Below are 26,214 nucleotides of genomic sequence, written 5' to 3'. Positions count from 1 at the left end.
TAGCAGGGTGTAACAGGGCATAGCAGGGCATGGGGCAGGACCACCAGGACAGCTGTAATCATGATTTAGGTGCCACCCTAATCCAAAGAAACATGCTGGGCAAAAGAAACACATAAGGACACCGGGAAATAAGCTCCCCAGAATAACATTGTTTTGCAGCACTTGGCTAAAACTTTGGCTGCAATGGATTCACCTGTAAGTGATTTATATATATATATATATATATATATATACAAATATGTGACACTTGATTTAGATACAATTTCAGATCCATTACACATCACCTTTAAAATATTTGATTTTGCCAACTTCCTTTTTGTACCAAACAATATTGATTCAGTCTTGCCCAGATGCATAGAGAGCGTATTGTCTACTAGCCACTGGTTGACAGACTCAAGCTCTAGGCCAAGAGTATTTTCAATGTCTTTTACATTACACCCTGGGACAAGTAAAGCAGAATCATCAGCATATAATAGCAACTTGCATCGTACCGCAGCTGATATGTAATTTATATATACTAAAAATAACAGGGGCCCCAGGATTGAACCTTGGGGCACCCTGCATGTTATACTCTGTGGATCAGAGAAGGTCCCCTCAACATCACAGACTTGTGTCTGTGAACCATATGAGTGCTGAGTTACTAAAACCCATGCACTCAAAATAGTGAGGTTCACAGTATCAAATGCTTTTTGCAGGTCAAGTAGTAGCATACCAACATAATTGCCTTGATCAAAATTCAGACGCACATAGTCGAAGAGGTGAATGAGACAGGTGTCAGTAGAATATGCAGCTCTAAAACCAGACTGGATCTCATATAATAGATCATGCCTTATACTGGCCTATAATTCCCAACATCAGCTATTTTTCTTAAAAAGAGGAACCACCCTGGCATTCTTCATATCGTTTGGGAAAACACTTTGACTTATGGACAGATTTTCAACATGGGTACTATATATAACCCCAGCACTATCCCTACGAAACCTGGAGGGCATAAGGTCCAAGCCAGTGGCCTTATTCACTGACAGGGTGGACAAAGGCTTGCTCTTACTTTATCCTCTGAGACAGGACTAATTGCAAATGCATCTGCAGAGACATTTTTGCTTCTATAAAAGGAGTTAACAAAAGTTTTGCCTTTTGCCTTTTTATCTAAAACACCAGGCAATTTACTGACCAGACTGGCAGCAACAGTTGTAAAGTAATGGTTAAAATAGCAGGCAATCAGCCGCTTATTGTTCACTGTGTGGGAGTCCCTAACGCGCCAGATGGTTTGTTAACACAGAACCATCTGAGAAGCCATCATTGGAAACTGTTTGGGAAAGGGCAGGCCCTTTATAAAAATACCCGACAGGTCATAGGATGAACCATCTGTCTATCACGTCCGCCATTGTTGTTTTGAAAGAGCATACACCTAAACCACGGCCAGAGCTGCCACACAGCTCCTCCTCCTCCACGTAGCTCCTCACCGAACACTGGTTGGTTCGGTCCACTGCTGTTCCGACACAAACGCATTACTCAAAGCCTGACTTAGCCTGGATTTTCGTGTGACATGTGATCCTGTAATTCTCGTGTGATCTTGTGATATCAGAATCCAGCTGCCATGCAAAGTAAAGCAATTCATGCAGTACTGAGAACTGAGCAATTTAGCAAATTACCACAAAGTGTTAACCCTTTTGAAGAGGGACCTGAGTTAAAATGAACTTTAAATCCTTTATTATTTCAAGCAGCATTGTAACATAATTGTGGTTGGCTGTGGTGCAAATATGTTTTCCTGGGCCCTCGCCACAAACATAAGTGCACATACGCACACGCACGCACACACACACACACACACACACACACACACACACACACACACACACACACACACGTTGGGGGGGACATTTTATCAGAATACAGCATAGAAAATCTGCTTAGCTATATAGGAAATATTGGATAGAACACAATGTAATTCTGCTAAATAAAACATGACATAAAATATCACATCACATAAAATATCACAATCATTAATTTCAACTGTTTTCATTTTAAGCAAATTGTATATCCACATATAATACACATTTTCTATAGGCTCAGTCTGTCACAAAAAAACAAAACAATTCCAGTGCTATTTCCATGGTATCAGAATTTTGGATAGTCACCATGGAAACATTAATTGACCATGTGATAAGGGCTGGGAAGATTGGCAGAACAGGCAGCCAAGTGCTCTGCTCTGATCACAATTGACAGTCTAGCCCAATGCATTGGGCTAGACTCCCCTGAAATCAGCACAGCCTACCAGAATACCACACTAACAAATCAACACAAAGGTAGCTTACATAGCATGTCGGCTTCAATAATGTGTTTTGCCCTCTCCTAGCCTATTAGCCTAGTAGCCGTTGATCTGATGGGTTGAAGTTAGCCTGTGATGGATAGTGATAGACATATGCCTTATCCAATCACCTGCCAAGTATTTTTAGAAAGTGCCTGCCTTTTCCAAACAGTTTACATTGACAGCTTTTCAGATAGTTCTGTGTAACAAACCATCTGACACATCAGGCAGGGAAATCTCACTTTTGGCTGGCTGGAGAAGGATGTTGTGGCTGGGCCATAAGAGCTTCAAAAATCTTCCAATGTTAGAGTCTTTTCGGTACAAATTTTCCCCTTTGTGTTCCCCCGGACAGCCTTTCCTTGTTGAGGTGTAGTGGAGAGAGAGTAACACAAAGAGTTTCAGATATACTTTGGAATGTATTTTTACACACAATACGGACTCACGATTGAGTCCCCCATCACTTACACTGAAATTGATTTGAGAACAGATCCCTTCAGGGCCAGTATGAAAAGGAGGAATGATTATAGCAAGAAAAACCTTTATGGGCATCTGACTATTGTTTTAAGACAGGGTTTTTTTTCAACCTGGACCCTATTTTCCCATGTCTTTGTGTTTAAGTGACTGATGGGAACAACAATCTTTGACATTGGTCCAGTATTAAGTAAGATCGCTGCAGTCGTCAGCGGTAAAACAAACTACAATGTAAGTTAATAAGGACAATTGTCCAGCTTGTATTTACCTTCACTAAAGTGCTGTTTTGCCGCTGACAGGCTCAGATTAATATTCTAAGTCTCTGACAACATTATGGAAAGGATTTCTAAGGAGGTCGACCTTTCTGTGAAAGAATAAGGTCCTATTTTTTGACACAAAAACAGAGGAAAATAGGGTCCAGGTTGAAAAAAACGGTAGTTACCCTTTAAGAAACTGTGAATTAGGAAACAGTAGTGGCATACAGGTCATGTTTGCCGCCACATTTTTTAAGAAATTAGTAAATACTTCCTGTATCAGCACACAATGCACGCAGTAACAGCTTAAAATAATAACAATTCTAAACACTGCATATTGTGAGTCATGTCAAGTTCCTGTCTGGTTCAACTACTTGTCTCCTCCATTACATCACAGTTAGCACCTACACTTGACTGCTTGACTGTTCACGGCACAGACTTCTGTCGTTCCTGTTATTTTGGCATAGCTTTGGCAAAGTCAAACTGAAATATATAATTATCCAAAATTAGAATTTGTAAATTGATTCAAAGTTATTGTTATAGAAATCAAGAATCTTTTTTTGCATTTTTCATTAGTTTTTATTTTTATTTCATTTTGACTTTTTGTTTTCAAATTCAGTTTAGTTTTAATTAGTTTTTTGAAAATGCTTAGTTTTAGTTTAGTTTTCATTAGTTTTAGTCTTTTTTTTGTAATATGGTTTATTTGTCGGGGGATTCATAAAGATCAGAAAAAGTATTGTGTAATAATAACTCAACAAAAACATCATACAATTTTAGAAATATGTATTTACAATGTATTCAACAATAACACCAGTACATAAAATGTAGCCTACATATGGTCATATACAGTGGGGAGAACAAGTAGTTGATACACTGCCGATTTTGCAGGTTTTCCTACTTACAAAGCATATAGAGGTCTGTAATTCTGATCATAGGTACTCTTCAACTGTGAGAGACGGAATCTAAAACAAAAATCCAGAAAATCACATTGTATGATTTTTAAATAATTAATTTGCATTGTATTGCATGAGATAAGTATTTGATCACCTACCAACCAGTAAGAAACCTGTTAGTTTTTCTTTAAGAAGCCCTCCTGTTCTCCACTCATTACCTGTATTAACTGCACCTATTTGAACTTGTTACCTGTATAAAAGACACCTGTCCACACACTCAATCAAACAGACTCCATCTTCTCCACAATGGCAAAGACTAGAGAGCTGTGTAAGGACATCAGGGATGAAATTGTAGACCTGCACAACGCTGGGATGGGCTACAGGACAATAGGCAAGCAGCTTGGTGAGAAGGCAACAACTGTTGGCGCAATTATTAAAAAATGGAAGAAGTTCAAGATGACGGTCAATCTCCCTCGGTCTGGGGCTTCATGCAAGATCTCACCTCGTGGGGCATCAATGATCATGAGGAAGGTGAGGGATCAGCCCAGAACTACATGGCAGGACCTGGTCAATGACCTGAAGAGAGCTGGGACCACAGTCTCAAAGAAAACCATTAGTAACACACTACGCCGTCATGGATTAAAATTCTGCAGCGCACGCAAAGTCCCCCTGCTCAAGCCAGCGCATGTCCAGGCCCATCTGAAGTTTGCCAATGACCATCTGGATGATCCAGAGGAGGAATGGGAGAAGGTCATGTGGTCTGATGAGACAAAAATAGAGCTTTTTGGTCTAAACTCCACTCGCCATGTTTGGAGGAAGAAGAAGGATGGGTACAACCCCAAGAACACCATCCCAACCATGATGCATGGAGGTGGAAACATCATTCTTTGGGGATGCTTTTCTGCAAAGGGGACTGGATGACTGCACCGTATTGAGGGGAGGATGGATGGGGCCATGTATCGCGAGATCTTGGCCAACAACCTCCTTCCCTCAGTAAGAGCATTGAAGATGGGTCGTGGCTGGGTCTTCCAGCATGACAACGACCCGAAACACACAAACAGGGCAACTAAGGAGTGGCTCCGTAAGAAGCATTTCAAGGTCCTGGAGTGGCCTAGCCAGTCTCCAGACCTGAACCCAATAGAAAATCTTTGGAGGGAGCTGAAAGTCCGTATTGCCCATGACACCCCCTGAAGGATCTGGAGAAGGTCTGTATGGAAGAGTGGGCCAAAATCCCTGCTGCAGTGTGTGCAAACCTGGTCAAGAACTACAGGAAACGTATGATCTCTGTAATTGCAAAGAAAGATTTCTGTACCAAATATTAAGTTCTGCTTTTCTGATGTATCAAATACTTTTGTATCAAATACTTTTAATACTCATAATACATTTTTGTTTTAGATTCCATCACTCACAGTTGAAGAGTACCTATGATCAAAATTACAGACTTCTACATGCTTTGTAAGTGGGAAAACCTGCAAAATCGGCAGTGTATCAAATACTTGTTCTCCCCACTGTATATGTAAACAGTCTACACAAGACGCAGTATGTGCAAAATGTGTAAGTGATGTGTTCCAGGAAAAATCCTAAATAGCGAACAGACTAAAGAACACATACATGAACAGGTGTTTTCAACTTTGGTTCGAGTAAAGTGGCAAACTTTTTGAAGTCAATCGAGTCACATAGTTGTGTAGACATCCCAGTATCAATCCACATATTAACCCACGCTTCCTCCCGCTTTTGGTGTTCCTGCGTATGTACTAACCAGCAGCTATCGGGTCGCCGATGAAAGCCTTCCTGTAGTGTTCTCTGTCCTGCTGTTGTCTCTGTCATGCTGCCTGGCCCTGTACCCATACATCCATGCCCTGTATCCATACATCCATGCCCTATATCCATACATCCATGCCCTGTACCCATACATCCATGCCCGTAACGTTACCTGGGTTAGCTTCTGTTTCAGGGAAAGGGGGCTTTGCGTTCTCCTTTACCTTGTTAAAGTAAGCTAGGTTAGCCTCCTAGCTTGTGTGCGCTTCTCAAATGTACTTTCAAATTCGTGGGATTTTTCCCTGTAATAAATTGACCACATATTTTACCACCTTTCACTGAAAGGAAATTGATTTTATCTGACACAGTCATAATCAAATAGGACTGCCACTTTCTTCCGACTTTCGGTACCGCTATGATGCCAGGCGAGAGGGACGGAGCCACGGACATGTTGTGTTCAATTTGACGTGGAATGTCGGGATTTCTGGGTTCCCAGTCGGAAACTATACATGTCCAAGGGAAATGTCATGGTCGGCATCGACAAAGACGAAAACTAAGGACATTTTTTGCAAACAGACATTACAGTTTTAGTTTAGTCATCGTTTTTTTGTAATGCCTCGTTTTTATTTTTATTTCAGTTAACGACAATGTTTTTTCCCAACTAGTTTTCGTTATTTCATTCGTTTTCGTTAACGATTATAACCTTGATTCGGACCAAATGGATTTTTTCCCCCATCACACGTAGCTTGCCCATTAGTTAATAAAGACAACTGCTGTTCCATAGGAAGAACCCCAGTACACTTAAATGGGTTTTCTAAGCATGTACATGCAGTGTCAGTGCCAGCTTTTGATATCAGTATGTGAAAAGACTGTGAAAGATCTGTTTATGAGGCTGGCGCTGACACAAAGTTCATTTCCAGACAAACATATTGTCCAAGTGGTGACAGGAAGGGTTATTTTTCCTCTATTTTGATATGGTTGAGAACTCTTGCTTGAGACAGAGACCAACTGACTGCTTTTCAACATAGTAAACAACTCCCCAACAATAAAATAGGAGGACCAACTTACAATCAAAGTCAGGGTCCATTTAACTGAGGTGCTGTGTCGTGTAGCCCTGTTGCTGAATCTATCAAGTCATGACTTTGCACTCTTCACCTAACCTAGGCTCATTTCAGTACCACTGCCTCTACTGGTCCTGAATGCTCATTCAGTAATGGAGGGTATTTCATTCCACTGTGTCTTTCTTCAGCCACCTCCCTCTCACATTCCCTTGTGTTGTCTTTGGGTCAAATTTAACCCATTTTCTAAACGTCTATGTCCGGAATACCTAAATAAATAACATGGATGATTCCATACAACACACTTTACAAGTACAACAAATTATTATACACCGAGGGCTCAACCAGCGCTGCAGCTGTCTGACTTATTTTTAGTAATGTTCCCAGATTTCAGCCTTTACTTCTTATTTACCATCTCCAAAGTCATAGGAATGGACTCTTAACTGATGAGTTTATGTATGTACTTGTACATAATGTATACTGTTAGTGTGTACAATACAATGTTGTTGAGTCACACAAAACCCCTTTACATTTTAATTTGTTCTATTATTATACTTATCAAACAGATGGAATTAGAAATAAAGGCCTGCCTCTAACAATAGCCTGCTTCAAATACAAGCCTGGTACCTTCTGCAGTTCAGGTAAATAAAGGCCCCGGCTTTTATATGAGGAATTACGGTACATACTTTTACTTAAGTAAATGTTTCAATGCAGGACTTTTAACTTTTAACAAAGTATTTTTTCAGTGTGGTGTTTGTACTTCTGCTTAAGTACAGTAAAGGATCTGAATACTTTGTCCATCCCTGCTCAGACTTGTCTGTCCATATCGCAGCATGAAAGTCCCATTAAAGTGCGTAACTTCTTGATATAAATGAATGTTACATTCAAGCCATTGCCAAATGAGTGGCTACAAAGCTAATTAAGACTATCAGCTCCACACAACTCTCTGGATTTCTCAGTATGACTATGTTCAGTGTGTGCACGATCATAGAAGGCTTGTATCATGTGGATCCGGCGACAGTTTTGTTGTCATTACTTAAAATTCCTCATGGGGGAGAGAAACTACACACTATAGCTTTAACGTTACTGTAAACAGGAAACATCACTGCCTCTATTGCTGCAACAAAAAAGTTGTCAACACTATAAAGGTAAAAAAACTAAACTTAAGCACTAAACTGCCGAGGACTTTGTGTAACAGGAGACTGTGTCCTGCAACAACAAAGCAAAGTCGCTTCAACTCTGGCTTTATGTCTTTCATCATCTCTTACCTCCCCCCCGCGGCTGCCGCCGAAGCTTATATTCGCTGTTGATAAGTGCCGAAGCTTCGAAGATTAAAACATGGTATTCGGTACAGCCCTAACTAGAACACATAACAAAAACTGAGTTGCACATGCAAAAATAATGCCTACTGTATCTGTAGAGGTGCACTAGCTTTCACTTTGCATGCATACAGTTTTATTTATATGCTGAGTCCCTAGAGTTTATCTTCTTCAAATAATATTTCCTCAAATAAGCTTGCAGAATATTGCACTGTGGAATGTTTGTATCAAACCAAATTGAGCCACTCTTCCCTGCAGCAGGTAACCTCTCTTCCTGCTTGCCATCCCAATCAGATTTTTGTATCCAGCAGTAGATTTGCAGAGCATCAAAAGAGAGCACTCCAAAGCAGTCAGCCAGCTTTTTAAACTAATGACTGATTGCAATGAGAACAAACGTGGGCAAAGTGTATTGATTTTTTTTTCAGGGGCTATTGCCTCTTCTGTCATCCTTTTCCCTTTATCACCCCCTCTGCCACCCCTTCTCTCATTGTAAGTCATGCCCACGGCTATCATTTCTCCACTACTTTGGTACTCAAATAGTGATTTCTGTGCTTGATAATTGATGTGTTTTGGCTGTACCCACTCCATCGTCCACCCAGGCCGGTGGAAAACATAAAAACATCACAGGCTCTAAAATGAAGAGTGATCACCACCCAGGCCCTGCCTTCCTTGCTTGTATAAACGGGTTAAGGGCTTGAAAGTGCTTTTCTGGAAACAAAACCAGAAACAATTGTTTTTTAGCTTCACTTTTTTAGCAACATAAAATAAGCTTTTGGCACCCTTGGAAATTAAGCCAGAAAATGTTTACCAAATGGCTTTTCTTTGTTTCAAATAAACTAGTTACATGCCTGAAGGCAGTCCTGTGAGAACCATTTATCTCCAAAATGTCTTCAGGTTTGTGACATGTGGCATTTTCAAGCTAATCCAAATGGTTGAGAATTGTTTATTTAGTTGAAATACTTGTTCAGCAATGCATAGCTGTTTTTCTTCATTAAACGCTGTTCAATTTGCTGCTTAAGCTTTTTGGCAGAGGAAAGGTTGTTGATTTGCTCAATAAAATGGGAAGCTGATGGAAATTTTGTATTTAAATGTGTCCTCTCATAAACCCAAAAGTTGCAAAAAGTCAGGGGATCACACAGTCATTAGGGTTCATCCTCCAGGAACCATGAATGTCTGTACCAAAGTATTACAATTACATCAAGTAGCAATTACATTACAATCCATCAAGTAGCTGAAATTCTTTGGTCTGTCATCGGTCCAACACTAACCAGCTATTGGAACCATCATGGCTAAAAACTCATGTTCTACAAATTATAGCCTATTAGTATACATATTCTCCTTATAGATAGCAATACAAAGAGTAGTGTGATATCTATATACCACAGTAAAACGCAAGGGAGGTACATGGTATATAAGCATTTTGATATCCAGTTGAGAACATTTTTCCGAACTGTACTGTACAATATGAACTCTGAAGTGTTGAAGAATAACCAAACGATGCTGTTTCTGGTTCTTTCCCAATAAGTTTTATTTGAAAAAATAAGGCGCTTACATTTGATCATTAGACATAAAGGTAATTATGCATTCAGCACTCTGTCTCTTTGTATCTCACTTTCAGTTTTAAAAAAGTATAATAAGCCAATGCAGCAATATTCAAATTCTATTTTAGATTTTTTTAGAGGTTTGTTTTATATATAGAGGGTTGATGACACCCATAGTCTAAACCGTTGCTGCTGTGCATACAACAGTACATAATTAAGTTTTCGATTAAAGCTGCTGTACTCGAAGTACTGACAACAAGTGGTTTAGGATTGTCTCACAGAACATTTCCTAGTTTGTTTAATACCAACGCTTTGTCACGGCCCTTGGCGTCTGATACCGACGCACAACGCACTCGCATGGACTAACATGCACTAACATGCACGTGTAGCAGGAACACACACAGAGACAGAGACACACATTACTCCACATTATGTTTACATAGCAAATTGTTGTTTACTGCTATATTAATGTTCTGAATGTCCAGTACAGAACCTTTAAATTAAAAAGTTACTTTTCATGGAACAATATAATGAATCCTGAACTTATCTGAACAGGTATAGATCTACTACTTGCACTTTTTTATGTAAAGCATACATGACATGTACAGGTAATGAAATGTGCTAAATGAAGTGTCAGCCTTGCCTACATCAAATGCATAAATGCACCCATGGCTGTTCTGTTTCAGTCATTATGCATTAACTAGCCTGCTTTGGTGCAGCAGGAAATGACAACAGCAACCACACACCAAATGAAGCGTAGCCGGAGACTTAGTTCACACAGTCAAATCAAGTCAGCCCCAACACTCACGCCGCATACTCTTCTCACTGCAACATATATCTAACGCACCCTTTTGATTATGCCAGTGTGCTTGAGTCTATGTTCCTGGAGTAGGGACGTTATTATCATCACTCCTCGCTCCCTGCTGCTGAGCTCTGTGCTGACTGGTGCATGCAGTACAAACGCAGTAGCAGCAGGACATCTAAAATGACATTACATCCACTCCACCTGAGATGGCTGATTAAACTCATGTAATTTTATGATTTCAGAAGCACAGAACAATCGGCTGAACATACAAAATGTGGTGCCTGACTTTGCCACACACCAGAGATGTTCACAAGTCATTTTTTGGAAGTCCAAGTCAAGTCTCAAGTCTTTGAGCTCGAGTCCAAGTCAAGTCTCAAGTCTTTGAGAGGATGTTCAAGTCAAGTCTCAAGTCTTTTGCCATGAGTCCAAGTCAAGTCCAAGTCAAGTCTCAAGTCTTTGAGAGGATGTTCAAGTCAAGTCTCAAGTCTTTTGCCATGAGTCCAAGTCAAGTCCAAGTCAAGTCTCAAGTCTGATCTGTCCCTAACACTGTATTGTTAAATCTTATGAATTCAAATCATGTCCTGTAGCTCCATCCATACAGTATAGTATTAAAATCAGTTGTAGGATAACTTTATGGGGTCTACTGCAATGCAATCTGAAGAAACACAAATTAAGGACTCTGTTTCAATTTCATAACTGTATTTTTCAACATTTTGGTATCTGCACCAAAGAATACATGTTTGTCTGTGTTACTAACTGCCTGTAAAGCCCAACCCCATCATGCATTACATTTTTCATTGTTCAAAGTTTGAGGAAAACATCTGTATTGAAAGTTAATACACCAACCATGGTGCAAACATGTGAGAACTGATACTTTCCGTATTGCTATTTAACAACAAGAAAAATTGAAAATAAATTGGAAAAAAAATTAAGAAATTTCAATTAAACAATTGCCACTTAAACTGAAATAAGAAGACCATTTGAGCTTCTAAATTAGCTCTCTCAAAACCCTGGATATGGGCCAGATGACCTTTCTGGCAACACACTTTAGTGGCTTTAAATCCTGGAAAGGCTTTAAAAAACAGACTGGTTACATTTCAAAAAGACCAAGTGTGACAGTGTCTTTGCCGAAAGCCTGGCACGGTGAGGACGCATGATAAGCCCTCCATGACTGAACACCCTCTCCACTGGTGCACTGGTAGCCGGGACAGCAAGCACTCTCATAGCCACAAGATGGTTGTGGGAATGCCTTAGACTGTCTTTTCCAGAACTCAAGACAGTCCACTTCATCTTCATCAGATGCTACCTGGATATAGCGGATGACCTCAGCCTGGACAGATGAGCCATGATCCACACTTTTCTTGGTGCTTTTCTTCCGGTAGCCAGAGAAAAGACGTGGAGTTTTAGCAGGTGGTGACTCCTCCTGATCATCGTCTCCACTGCTGCTTTCAGGTAGAGTCAGTTTCCGAGCCTCAGCCAAGACCAGGTCTGTAAGTTTATCAAAAACCATGTTTAGTTACAGCATCATGAGACTACACACAGTGTCGATGTTGTGAATCAATCTAGGAAGACAATATACAACATAATTGGCATTTTTATATGCATAATGTGATGTGTGTGATAGTTAGTGTTGGGAAATGGTGGTTACACCTACCTAGTATCATCTCCTTGACTTCACTCTTCACTTCATCTGGTGCTTGGACACCCAAAAGAGGCAGAATGATGGATCTAGTACTGCTGACATCATGTAGACAATGTCCCCAAATAGAAGATCTACTGCCACGTCACTAGAGTCATCCATTTTCACACTTACAAATATACCCTTAAAGCGGCGTTGAAGGGACTTCTGCAGGGCTTTCACTAAACCAACCAGGTGGCGAGTAGCATTCAACATCCTGATGAGATGGCTGTTCAGTGACAGTACACAAGGGAGGGCTGCACTAAGGGTCACAACTTTCTCCCCTTGAGTGAGGTCCGTTGCTTGAAGAAATGGGTCCAAAATTTCCACAAGTTCTTTCAGCTGACCTCATTCTCTGGCTGATGAACACAGGCCTTAATGACCTTGGGTGTCCAGGAGTGTATTCAGGCTTTGAATATCCAAGTCAGTGACTGCTTCAACAAGGCGCAGACTGCTGTTCCAGCTTGTCACTATAGCAAAGGGGATGCTACGGTTGGCTCCATACTCTGCTTCAAATGCCTCTTTTAGGCCTCAAGTAGAATGCAGTAAAGTGCAACATTTTGTCACCTTTGCCATTGCGCTGTTCATAACTTTTATACCTTTAAATCCATCCCGCACAATGAGTTGCAGCGAATGTGCAAAGCACTGAAGTCGTTTTTGCTGGCAGCTGCTCTGGATGGATTCCACATAATCCTGGTTATCCTCATTTACGTCCTCCCACAGGTCGCCATTTTCCAGGTCATCATCTTCACTACTTGTAGCAGAGGGAAAACAAACCGTAAAGGCTTTCTTCATGTTCGAAGCATTGTCACAGATAATGTAATCTAATTTGTGCTGAAGTTATCACATACTTCCTCAAAATTTTCACTAATCCTCTCACCAGTGTGAGACCCTGTGAATCTTTCACAGCTTAATAGAACTGACTGGAGTCTTGGGTTGCTTCTGTCTAGCTCCATGAAGTGGGTAGTAATTCCTAAAAAGCCACGCACGGTCCTGTCAGTCCAGATGTCCACAGTAACAGACACAGTGTCTGTTTTCTCTAATTTTGATTTGATCTTGGCCTCTTTGTCTGTTGCAAGCTCATTCAGTCTTCTTGTTACGGAGCTCCGACTTACTGGACAATATCTTTCATCTACCACTGACAGAAAATTTCTGAAGCTGGGCTTGTCAATCAATGACAGTGGCAGGTTGCATGAAATGATGAGTTCATTAATGATTGATTCAGTGATGGCCTTCTGCCTAGGATGTTCCTGATGATACAGTTGCACACCTCTTGGCTGAATAATGAAGGACTCAATGCTGCTCTGTCCCTCTCCAATAGTACCTTTTTTAGCATTGGTGAATTCTGTAAACGTGTAGATGGACATGGGAAATTATTTTGCTATTATTGTTATTTTTACTAATAAAATCTGTTCTTTGGGGGAAATAGCTAAAGTAATACTAAACGTTTCTATCATGTTTTTTTTCTGAAATAAAATGTGGGCACTGCAGTCACAAGTGGATGTGAAGCTTAATTCTGTTACATCCAGAACTTACATTGGGTCTCCAACTTAGGACATTGTATATTCTAATCTTCTGCTACTGGTGAAATATTAACCTAAGTCTGTCACATCATATGGATACAACTATAACAATACAATTTGCCTGTTCCCAGCATTAGCACAACACTTTGCGATGGTTAGCTTGTTACCTGTGACGATATATGCTAAATGTAACATCTCTTTCACATTATCAAGTGACTGACCTATCTGGGTGCTTTTTGAGATGCCTGATGAAGTTCGACGTTGTTGATCCAGCATCATTTATCTTGGTGCCACACACCTAGCATGTAGCTGTTAGCTTACTGCCACTGTTTATGAAGTTATTGTAAGCAAAACTAATGACAAAAGGCACAACTGCAGGAGGACTTGGTGTCACCATCGTCACTGCATTTTTTGATGTGTGCGCGCGTGTGCATGCATACATTGCACATTACGGAAAAGGCCAAGGGACACACAGCTCGTCATGCATTTCCCCAACGTATATGCGCCAATAAAAGAAAATACATAAATCAGTTTAGATTTAAAAAGCAATAATTGCATGAAAATAGGTTGTTGACGAGTCTCGAACCTCGAGTCCGAGTCCAAAGTCTTTTGGGTCGAGTCGTAAGTCAAGTCTGAAGTCTTTTGGGTCGAGTCCGAGTCAAGTCTGAAGTCAGCTGTTTGTGCGACTTAAGTGCGACTTGAGTCCGAGTCTTAGACTCGAGTCCCCATCTCTGCCACACGCACACAATCTATCATGATGATGATCACATTTTACTAGAAATATACCCCGTCTCATTTCATGTGTCAAATGAAAAACTGTATTGGACCGCTAAAAAGTGGGCAGGCTTAGATTTAAAGCACAGTACAGGGCAACTGAGGACTGTTGGCAATGTCCCCCTCATACTTTGGTGGCCTTCCCTTCCCTTGTTTCTGTTAGATCAGCAGGAGGACAAGAGATAAAAGGGAAACTTTGCTGTTTTTCGAACGGCTCTGTCACTGCAGCAGCCGCAACACCGTGTGGCTGGTTTTGTTTTCACGTTGCGAGTCTGTCTGTCTGTTTGCGTCAACGCTGTCACAACCACTGACACTACTGTTGTTGTTAGCTAGCTAGCTAGCTAATAAATCTGTAGAGTGGATGTAGCTCGTAGCTCGTGATCGATTTAGAAAAAAATTATAAAGAATTTAAAAAATATATTTTGAGTTTTTTTGGCATATTTTATTATTATTATTGGCAATATGACCGGATGTGATCTAAAAGAGTTAAAGTGCTCATATTATGCTTTTTGGCTTTTTCCCTTAACTTTGTTGTGTTAAAGGTTTACAAAGTGAAAAAGCCCAAAGTCCCCCCCAAAGGGACTTACCATCTCCAACAGAAAACACTGTTCACCAACTGCTCCAAACAGCTCTATTGTAGTCCAGCCCTAGCTGCTAGCATGGCACGTCATCATACTCTGCTTCTGACTGGCTAGTAGTCCTTACCTAGGTACTGTCAGGGCACGCCCTCATACTCTGCTTCTGACTGGCTAGTAGTCCTTACCTAGGTACTGTCAGGACACGCCCTCATACTCTGCTTCTGACTGGCTAGTAGTTCTTACCTAGGTACTGTCAGGGCACGCCCTCATACTCTGCTTCTGACTGGCTAGTAGTCCTTACCTAGGTACTGTCAGGGCACGCCCTCATACTCTGCTTCTGACTGGCTAGTAGTCCTTACCTAGGTACTGTCAGGGCACGCCCTCATACTCTGCTTCTGACTGGCTAGTAGTCCTTACTGTCAGGGCACGCCCTCATACTCTGCTTCTGACTGGCTAGTAGTCCTTACCCAGGTACTGTCAGGGCACGCCCTCATACTCTGCTTCTGACTGGCTAGTAGTCCTTACCCAGGTACTGTCAGGGCACGCCCTCATACTCTGCTTCTGACTGGCTAGTAGTCCTTACCTAGCTACTGAGCATGTGCGACTCCCAACAAAGATGTAACAGAAGTGTGATACCTCACTCTGTAGCTAAAACAGAGAGCTCAACACACAGGGTGAAAAGAAGAGCTGCAGCAATGTGCAGTACAACAAAAATATATATATTTTTTTTAATTATACCATGTAAACCTATTCTGTTATAACCTCTAAATACAAGTATGAACCTGAAAATAAGCATAACGTGTAAATACATTTTTTGCATTTAATGCATAAATTACAAGAACTGACAGGATTACATTTCCCTGAAATTTGATAATATGATAAATAATAAATAACATAAATTGATTGATTGATTGAAGGTCACATGTTTTTATTTGATAAAGCTTGTTGTAATACTCCCTGCCTTGTCACAGGTGTCCGACTTCCCGGAGGGACAGCTCTTGGTAGCCGTATTCCCAGGAGTTCCAACAGCTGCTGAGCTCTTCCTGTTACCTCACAAGAACCAATCAGAGGGCAGAAAAAAGAGTGAGGAGGAGCTAGAGCAGGTATGGGTGACTGTGATTGAATTTTACATCACAAACTGTTGAAATCCTATCAAATAGATTACTCTATACATAAACAAAAAGGTGACTGCAACTGCTCTTTGACTGTAAAACTCCACGTTGTATGTGTTTAACAGGTATCCAATATAATTGTAAGCGCGCTGAACCAAAACTTGGTGGAGTTCGAGGTCAAGCCTGGTATAAGGGTGATTGTGTACAACACACAGTTAACACTGGGTAAGAAACACTCGCTCTCACTGCTTTCAATACTGCCATTATGTTATCAACAATAACCTTAACTTGTATTTCATTATGTCGTATCATTAGCCGAGAAATGGAAATAACCATGTTTTGACAACAAGAAGTTTTCTTTGGTCCAGTGTTATCGGTTAATAACTCAGAAATGATGTTGGGAGACTTCAGAGATGACAACCAGTCCGATGAGTTCAAATCAAATGCAGCTTTATTCACACAACAAACAAACTTTCATGAGAGGGAGAACAGTTGACATGCACCAAATGTATATGCCAAGGTTTCTCTCCGAGAGAGGGAGATAACCATGTGTACACACTCCTAAGAGCATGTACCCATAGTGTCTCAACAAACATCAAAATAACTGCTGCTTTATACTTTTTTTGGTGCTTCACACATTCCAATCTATCTATTTTAGTGGAATGAAGTTACCCTCACACTACTCCTTATATGGCCTATGCCTTTAATAGATTCCCACATTCTCTATGTGTCTATTCCTGTGGGTGAAGGTTGCCCCAGACTAACTTTCTTGTGTAGTACACTACATACAAGATATGAAATACATTTGAAACATGTATGTTGAAATATCCAACCTATCAGTCCAGCAATTAAAATTCCTGTCAGTCTGCCTCCTTTTCAGGCAGAAGAACACAGGGGAGCATGAGAGGGGGTTTGATTTTAAATGGAGCTCCTTGAGACGATCTTTTATGCCTGCCATCAAAAGCTGAACATCTGTTCTATTTCTAGTATCGCCATCCAACCACAAAATGAGTTTTACACCGAGTATAATTATGTTGATTATTTAGTCCTTGAGAAAGAACACTGTACAATTTAAGGGCAAAAAAGAGCATTCAGAATGGCTTGAAGAGTCAACAAAACTCAGTTCTTAAGTGCTAAAAATGGGAAGGTTGGTCGACATTCGAGACCTTCAAAACGCACTCCTGCCAAAAAACAAATTGCGGTTATAAGTATCAAATCAATGCTGGATTCAGGGAGGCACATTGGTTGTAAATAACGGGGCTGGAGAACTATTTTATTGGTATTGGTAGTCCTTAGCAACTCCTGTGTCCCACTGCTAGACAGACAGACTTACACTGTATTCATTGCTTGGCTGGTTTCATTAGGAACACAGTCTCTGGAGGCACACAGCCAGGAGTTGTCTGTAGCTCAGAGTGCTACTTCTTAGCAGCCTTGGCATGTGCTCTGACGTTCTGTGGCGTGCTGCACTCTAATGACATCGGAGGTGTACCCAGCTGGATCCCTCTTTATATTTCCCCTCCCAAGAAAAGGTCCAAAATGCCTTCAAGCTGCTTGAGAAAGGTCAGCGGCATACGCACCCCGTCTCTGTGCTAACAGGCTCGGGAGTAGCATGGAATCATCGGAAAGTGCAATGCCATTTCCCTGCAATCATAGACCTTAATGCACTCTTCAAAATACTGAGAATTTAAGGTGGACGGCTTATAAAGCAAAAACCGTGGACTGTGACATTAATCATAGTAAGTGCTTGTTTGGTTGTCTTCTTCTTTGAGGTAAATGTAAGTGCATTTAACCGTTTCAAAACCTTGTGAAATGTCAGAATTACCTGCTGCTGCTGCTGTCACCTTCTTTGCCCAGCAATAGAAACAATTTCACGCTACCACAACTTATAACATTGGAGATATTAAAAATAAGAGCATAATGTCATAGTTCATTATTATTGTCATATATATATACAGTACTCTTAACTAGCAGTGGATTTAATTTACTGGTGAATAAACATGGGTTTTATATCCTTTCTGAAGTAGAGTTGTTCTATGTGAATGTGCAATCAGGAAAATGAGAAAGATTGCAATTTGTATGTTGATAGAAACTTGTGGCAGTAACACGCAAAGTAGCATAGCAATGCACCCACAAAGGTAATGAAGAAGAAGACTGCAAGCTAGCAAACATGAGCTGTGTTCAAAACCGTTCTCTTTCACTGAAATAGTGCACTACATAGTGTGTTCACAATTTTGTACTGGTGTTCGAATTCTCGGTGGTTAATTTCATTCACTATGTCCACTATAAAATACCCACAATGCACAGCTAATTTGAGTGTACATACGATGTACCCTACATTTTACTCCCGTATACCACAATGCAACGCGGTTGTGAAGAAGAAGAAGCAGCTGCAACCGCGAAAACTGGGGCAGCGTCGGTGAAAAACCGCAGAGAGTCAGAAGAATGCACTAACTCATCATAAAAGAAGGAAACCCCATTCCAATACTCCAAAAGGTGAGACCAGAAACACGATCGTGCAATTGAGAGACATAGGACACTGTGTCCAGCAACCGGGAAATAAACGAGCGCCCCTGCGGGATTACGCGCATGGCAAAATTGAGATGCCCGAGAAGGGAGCGCAACTCACGTTTAGAGATGGAAACGGCGGAAGAGTGGGACGCAGCGATGCTGCGAACGCGCATCAGTTTATCGAGTGGGAGAGACGCTTTCATGCTTACAGAATCTAAAGTAATGCCGAGAAACTCCAAGCATGTGGCGGGGCCGATGGATTTCGAAATCAACCAAGAACTGCCCGATGGACAACTTCTTGCACAACCTGGGATCCGCGGACTTGAACTCTGCTGAAAACCTGTCCCCGGACACCAGCTTTTTATCGCATTCCGGGGAAGGCAGAATTAGGCTCACCAGGTTTATGTCCTTGCCCTGCAGGGGCCAGGGAAAAGTCGGCTTCTCCGGGGGCTGTAGGGGCCGGCTGAGAAAAACCGCGCGCCGGCAGAGACATGGAGGCCACAGCGGTGGCAGCAGTTGAGGAACCGAGGAAAGCGGGCGAGCATTCAGTGGACTGCAGCCTTGCATCCATGGACTGAAGAGAGCCGGCCAGGGATTGAAGAGAACCAAGAATCAGAGCCGTGTCAGATGACCCACTCGGCATGGCCGCGGCAGCCGCCAGGCTGAGGGAACCCGCACCGCGCCTCTTCGGCGGGGCACGAGGAGGGGCATCCGCCTTCGCAGACCACTTCTGACCGCGAGCCGCCGCAGGAGCAGGAGGTGGGGGAACCGGCGAGATGCATCCGACCTGAGCAGCCAGCTCGCAGAGCTCCGGAGAAGATAAGCCCGGAGCCGCCACGATACCTCGATCCCGAAGCTGCAGGATGATCCTTTCCGACGCTGCGCCGGCCGAAACGGGAACGGGCAGAGAGACCAGGCCAGGCGGACGCCGTCCGAAGAAGCTGGATTTGCCGCCGGAGATGAGAAGAGATCCGGACCTGGGTCCGATGCGGGATCAGACTCGAAATCCGACATAGCGAGACAGCAGAGCACGGTACAAAACAGCAAGGGAACGAGCGCCATACAGCCGTCCGACTGACAACACGACGCCTTTCTGAAATGACAGCTGATAGCACAGGGAGAGAAAGCGCTTTTAAACAGTGTTGTGACGCTGTGATTGGCCTATGGAATCTTTGGCCGTTCCTGATTGGATTATCAGAAGGAGAGCGCCTCAAGCGCTGATTTGCTTTAGGAGAGACTGATTCTTTCAGGTCTTCCTGAAAGAATTTGCGCTGAGCTACATTAGGAGACCTTTAAGTCCCACCATTATGATGTAAATGTACCAGATATAGGCTAATGCTAAACTACCAAACTCAAACAGAAACACATGGAACAGGGTTGTTGGAAACCCTTCTATATTCAGTTATATGTTATTTTAGATTCCTTTTTTTTCACTTTACTTGTTATCAGGGACAGTGCACATAGATGAACATTATGATGCAGTAGTTAGGTTAGGCACTTTATTGTCCTTTGCTTCACCACATGACAGTCACAATAAAGACCAATGCAGGACAATGATGAGAGCAAACACTATCCACCATACAACATTATTTAAAATGTATAATACAAATAAATGTAAATGTACCACATGTAACCAAATGCTAAACTAGCTAAAACAGTCATATACAGTGTAGGGCTTCCAACAACTGCACTTCACTTACTTATTCCACATACTTACTTTACTTATGTACACTCATTTACATCACATCAAATGGCTAGTCTGGGCAGGCTCAGGTAAAAGTTTAAAGCTTTAGCGTAGTGCGTGACTTTTTGATATTAATGAACTTCTGTTATATTGAAGCCATTGCCCAATGAGTTGCTACAAAGCTAATTAAGACTATCAGCTCCTCACAACTCTCTCTGGATTTGTCAGTATGACTATGTTCAGAAACTGGTGTCACCCGCCAACTTTCGCATGCAAAAAATCGAGTGAAGATAATGACCTCTTCTGAGGATCCATCATGTTGTTTTTATCCTCCATGTCCTCCTTGGCTACTAGCAACTGTGTGGAGAAGGGGGGTGCGTGATCACTGAAGGCTTGTATCATGTGGATGCGCCGACAGTTTCTCATGTTTTACTCATGTAATGGGGGAGACAGAAACTATGCACTATAGCTTTAAAACAGACAAAAAGGCAAACATTGAAGCACATGTCACAATAGAAGAGTCTTTCCTGTCCTCTCTCCCGCTCCCACAGCACCCTTGGTGGACTCCAACCCCAGACACAGCAGCTCAGCTATGCTCATGCTCCTATCAGTGGTGTTCCTGGGCCTAGCAGTGTTCCTCATCTACAAATTCAAGAGGTACAGGCAACTTTTGTGATTACTTCCACCTGCTGCACATAGCATAATCATATAGAACCCTACTATATATCTATTATCATGTTATCCATTATTGATGATACCAAATGAGCACAGTCTGGACCAATCAATCTGTCATGTTTGGGAATTTGATTCGACAAGTCCCCGTAGAGGTTGTAGACATATTTCTAGCAGGATTCCAATGCATGAGGTACACGCACCAATCACTGATAAAATGCGGAGAAAATTACCATTAAATGGTTTAATATGCGCTTGCTGGGCCTTAGCTGTTATTTGCTGGATAAATTATTCATACTTAAAATGATGCTCTTGAAAAGTCGGGGGAAATGGAAAAGCTGTCATTAATTATGGATATGAAATTTTCCCCATTAGTCTAAAAAGCATGCATTTTTCAAGAAATCTCACAGTTGACAAAACAGAGCAATTAATAACCAAAATGAATAGTAATTGGAAATAAATTGGATAGGGACTAAATAAAGATGTATATTAGTTGTAAAAGATACAAATGTTACTGTAATTTGCGTATGGATTTGTTATGGAGGTATAATTATAGTCAAGAAAACTTTGAAAGTTGGAATGTCCATAGCTTGGGGGGGGGGGGGGAGGAATCGATACAGCATAGTATCACGATATTTTCCGTGGGAATACTGTATCGATAAACAGACGCCAAGTGTGGATCTTTTATTATGCATGTGTTGGTCAGTTTGTCTGCTTGACAATCCCATTTTGCAGCAATAAAATTGAAGTGAGATGAACAAACAGAAATTGATCTTTTCAGATAAAAAATATGTTGACAAAGTTTTCTTTTGAAGTTGGAAAAAATGTCATAAATTGCAGTATATCGCAGAATATTGCAATGTGTTTAAAATGGCAATAATATCGTATCGTGACATAAATATCGCGATGATATCGTATCGTGAGGCCTCTGGTGATTTCCGCCCCTAGTTTATTTTTAAGAGAAGTTTGTCATCTCAAAATGACTTTTGTTAAGAGGTGTGATACATAATGTGATATGTGATATAATAATGACATTTTGCTTCTTTTTTTACTGAAAAATGTTGCTGCTAGATGTTTTTTTCATTGTTCTGAGGCTCATTTGTCAATCTCTTTTTTTGTATATCTTTAGAAAAATACCATGGATCAACATATACGCTGAGGTTAACCAGGAGAAAGAGCAGGAGATGATTGGCTCGGTGGGCCAGGGTGACAGCACGCCTAAAATCACTCTGAGTGAGTTCTCCACATCCAAAGAACTCATGGAGAAGGAAGTGGATGCCAGGGTCAAAAGTAAGTGAAGAACTTTCATATTCAGGTCAAATAATGTACGCAATCCAAATATGTACCTGCTGACAACACTGTTAATTGTAAAGACCGTTCCTTGAAAGGGATGAAAAGGAATTTTGGTCATATGGTCTGAGACAGGATTTGTTTCTTTTGTTTTGGAGATGCTATTAGAGTAAAAGTGAGACTGCACAGAATAAATGTGTGCAGATTCACCCCCCAGGCATACTTTAGCTATTGAATTAGAATTAATTTTAAAACAAAGAATCGGCACGTAATCTCCTTTTAGCATTCCTAATTATTCAGAGAAGAGGAAGCAGAAGGAGCTTCTGGCCATGGTCCTGGCTGGGTTTTTAACATAGTAAAGAATAGAATTCAGCAAGGCTTGCAGTACTGAGAACAATGAATAATTAATAAAATCAACATGTTTAAGCATGCTGCCTCAGGATTCTATAGGCCAGCAAGAGCACAAAGGCAGCAGCCTTAATCACTGCACTATTTGGTCACAATATGACTTATTTTAAAAAGAATATTACAATCCGGCACAAAAACACAAATTGGCAGAATACTTCTTACTCTGACCTTATGTGGTGCACAGAGTCTGTTTTGCAGCTTTACCAAAAGAAAGCATTGCAGGTTTCTTCCATCCGCTTTACAACAAGCCCTCATGTTTGGTACCATTGCAAAGCGGGTTATCCTAAAGGAGTGGAAGTCAGCTTCCCCTCCTTGCTTCAAGAGGCGGCTAAATGATATGGTTTCCTTGAAGAAGTTCGGTTGTCCATGTCTAACTCTCAAGATAAGTTCAAGAAGATTTGGGGCCCTTTCATAGAATACATCAGGAAGGATAGACCACAAACGGGGACCTAAATGCACTGTACTGCTATTTTTTATTTTTTTATGTTTTTTATGTTTTTAATAGGGCTGTCAGCGCTAACGCATTAATCGCGATGTGATTAAGGACCGACGTGACGCGATTAACTTTTTTTAATCGCATTAATCGCATGCCGGCATTTATTAATTTATTTTACACTTCACTGGGCTTTGCGTGGTGCCTAACAGCTACTATTTTGACCCTTTGCAGCACCGTTACTTATCGTCAAGCTGCCACTTCCTCGTAACACATCCTGCTGCTGCAGGCTGCAGGCATGATGGAGAAACACAGCAGCAATAACTCTGAATGGAGCATTTTATTTTCCAAAACTCCCGGACAGCTCCTAGACAAGTCGAAAGCCATATGCACGTTGTGTGAAGCCAAATTAAAATATCACCGAAGCACGGCAAGCTTGAGCTACCAGCTACGGAGCTAGCTAAGCATGTAGTTCCCAAAAAAATCCCAAAAAATTACTACAGCTCTTGCGAAACGGGTGGCAACTAACTGCAGACCTGTCAGCATCATAGAGGACTCGGGTCTTAAAGACGTACTACAGTTGGCATGTTCTGACCTGTCTCGTTGCCGTTGAGAGGGACAGTAGTTTTCACGGATACACAGCCTGTACGACACGGAGAAAGCAGCCACACTGAACAGCTGCAAGGTGCTGCAAACACTGTCTCATTAACCGCTGATCACTGGACGTCAGTGAGGAATCAACATTATTTAGGAGTTACTAAACACTAGATTGACTCTGGTAAGGATAGGGATTTTTAGTTTTTTAGTTAGGTACTTGGAGGAATTGTGCGATAATGACAGATTCACACATTTTTCTTTCGTTTACAGTAAATAAATAATTACAAATCTTAAAATCAAGTTCATAAAGTAACTTTCTTTGCATTCATTTGATTTCCAATGAAGATACACTGGTAATAATTGCTTTTGATTGTTAATATGTACTTAAAAACTGTTCTGAAATGATAAATAATAGAATTTTAATCATGTGATAAAATATGCGATTAATCGCGATTAAGTATAGAACTTCAGTGATTAATCGCGATTAAAAAAATTAATAGTTTGACAGCCCTAGTTTTTAACTTTTGTTAGTTATCCATACTGAGACTTTTCCACTCCCCTCCGGCTCAGGCCTCCTTGACTCAATCTGTGTGAGTGGTCTTTCTGGGACATCTGTTCAGTGAATCGACATGTATATTAATACTTTTTCTTTTCTATATAATGAGTAAGTGCTGGCTGTATGTTTTTGCTTTGTTGTGTTTTAATTGTCTGGTTTACTGTCTTTTTTTTGTTTGCATTATGTGCGCCTGTATATATAAAAATCTGCATAAATAAAATTTACAAAACAAAAAAAGAAAGCATTGCAGGTCATCTGGAAAGTGCACTTACTGGATTCATTTGGCTCTTATTCAGCTGATGACATAGGCTTTTAAATTCAGAATAACGGTAGAGACCTGAAAAATGGGGCGGGGATACGCGCTTTAGCCTTAGCAATGCTCACCATGGCACTGTGTACATAAAAATAGCTGTGAACTTGTTTTGGGTGTTGTCCGTGTTTTCATCTTACAATTTGACCCTTCCACTGTGTGTTTTCACTTCATCAAAGTTGATTGGAAGATTTGGTTGCCTAAAAATGCCTTGTTCAGAGTTCCGTAGCTCCTTGCTAACCAAGCTTGCTAGCTAGCATTAGCATTAGCTGGTAACTTAAGGAAAGTGTTTCTGTATACTGCCATTAGTATCCGGAGGTCCTGCCGGTAAAACTTGGCATGGTGACTCACTTCAGCCTGGGGTGACTGTGAATCGGAGGTAGAGTGGTCGCCCCTCAGCCACAAAATTGGCGGTTCGGTCCCAGGCTTTTTCGGCCACATGTCAAAGTGTCCCTGAGCAAGACAAGTTGCTCCCCGGATGTTCACTGTATAGCTGTCCACTGCTCCTAATACTTAGGATGGGTTAAATCCAGTAATTGAATTTCATTACATTGTACTGTCAATTGTAGCCTATGTGACAAATTAAGACTAAAGTTTCGTTTTTCTGTTGAAAATCGGCAACTTTATACCCTCTATAGCGATTAGCTTAATGCAGCGCCATTGCAACCATAGACAACAGGCGTAGCCGCGTACTCCACAGCTACGCCCTCTAGTCCAACATTTTCACGTCCGATTTAAAAAAAAACAAGATAGCGATGGCCAAATTGCCAAACTCGAGGCTTCAAAACGGCAGGTCACAAAACCAATGGGTGACATCACTGTTGCTACGTCCATTTAAAAAAGAGCCTCCCTCCCTGGTAAAAGCTCACATCTTTCATGTTCAACACCCCCAGTTTGTCAAACAGCTTCTCGCTTGTCTCAAAGAAATAATACATTTCAAAACTGCAATTTATTGTCATTCTGTGTGTGTCCATTCATCAACTAAAGGTGTCATAATAAAACAGACACATTCATATTTAATGGCTCACTTTCCAATTCCCATGCTATTAAACAGCTTCAGAGCCTTTGATAAAACAGCATCTCAGTAATTAACATGAGGTGTCAGTGTCAAAGAAGTCATTTGTTTTACAGACATTGAAGTCCTGACGCAGAACTAACTATCTTTGTTCTTCTCTTGTTTTTCTTCTTTTCCTTCCTTTATTTCTGCTTATAGGGGGAGTTGGAAATGCCTGCGAGAGCACAAGGGAGATTCCAAACTGTACTAGCGTGTAAAACCGGAGAGCAACAGTTTATGTACAGAGCAAAGTATTACAGTGTCGGGGGTTCTCTTTTTCTGTTTTGTAATTCTCAACACAACTGATGTTAATAGTTTTCTAAGGGACCTCATTTATACAGACTTGCACGGATGCCTCGCTCAAAAACATCCATGCAGCAAATGTCAATTTGCTCAATGAGATCATTGTAATTACTGGCAAGACTTATTCCGTTTTGTGGATGTATAAGCTACATAACAACATTGATTTGCAGAGTGAAATATCTTTTGTCAAAACCCATGAAGAGTTATGTAAATTTCCTAAGGAGTTTGCTTCGAATATCATTTCTGCCTATATATAGACTATAACGTCTGAGTCTTCAATCAAACAGGGAATATTGTTGAAATGTACGATATGATCATCTGTTCTGT

The 26,214-nt window shown here is 41.1% G+C and overlaps 1 protein-coding gene across 1 annotated transcript in view; it reads left to right on the top strand.

Moving 5' to 3' along the window:
• Nucleotides 1–25,802, top strand: part of sorcs3a (sortilin related VPS10 domain containing receptor 3a) — a 358,459-nt gene extending 332,657 nt beyond the window's left edge. The window contains exons 23-27 of the mRNA XM_078270418.1: nucleotides 15,932–16,063; nucleotides 16,198–16,297; nucleotides 20,816–20,921; nucleotides 22,066–22,226; nucleotides 25,744–25,802. Coding sequence (XP_078126544.1) covers nucleotides 15,932–16,063; nucleotides 16,198–16,297; nucleotides 20,816–20,921; nucleotides 22,066–22,226; nucleotides 25,744–25,802 — 558 coding nt within the window. The remainder of the gene's footprint in view (nucleotides 1–15,931; nucleotides 16,064–16,197; nucleotides 16,298–20,815; nucleotides 20,922–22,065; nucleotides 22,227–25,743) is intronic.
• The last annotated feature ends 412 nt before the right edge of the window (nucleotides 25,803–26,214 follow it).

The sequence above is a fragment of the Sander vitreus genome, chromosome 2 (genome assembly GCF_031162955.1).
Source record: "Sander vitreus isolate 19-12246 chromosome 2, sanVit1, whole genome shotgun sequence".
NCBI classification, from domain to species: Eukaryota; Metazoa; Chordata; class Actinopteri; order Perciformes; family Percidae; genus Sander; species Sander vitreus.
The sequence above is the reverse complement of the archived record's forward strand: the minus strand, read 5'-3'. Positions and strand labels throughout refer to the sequence as shown.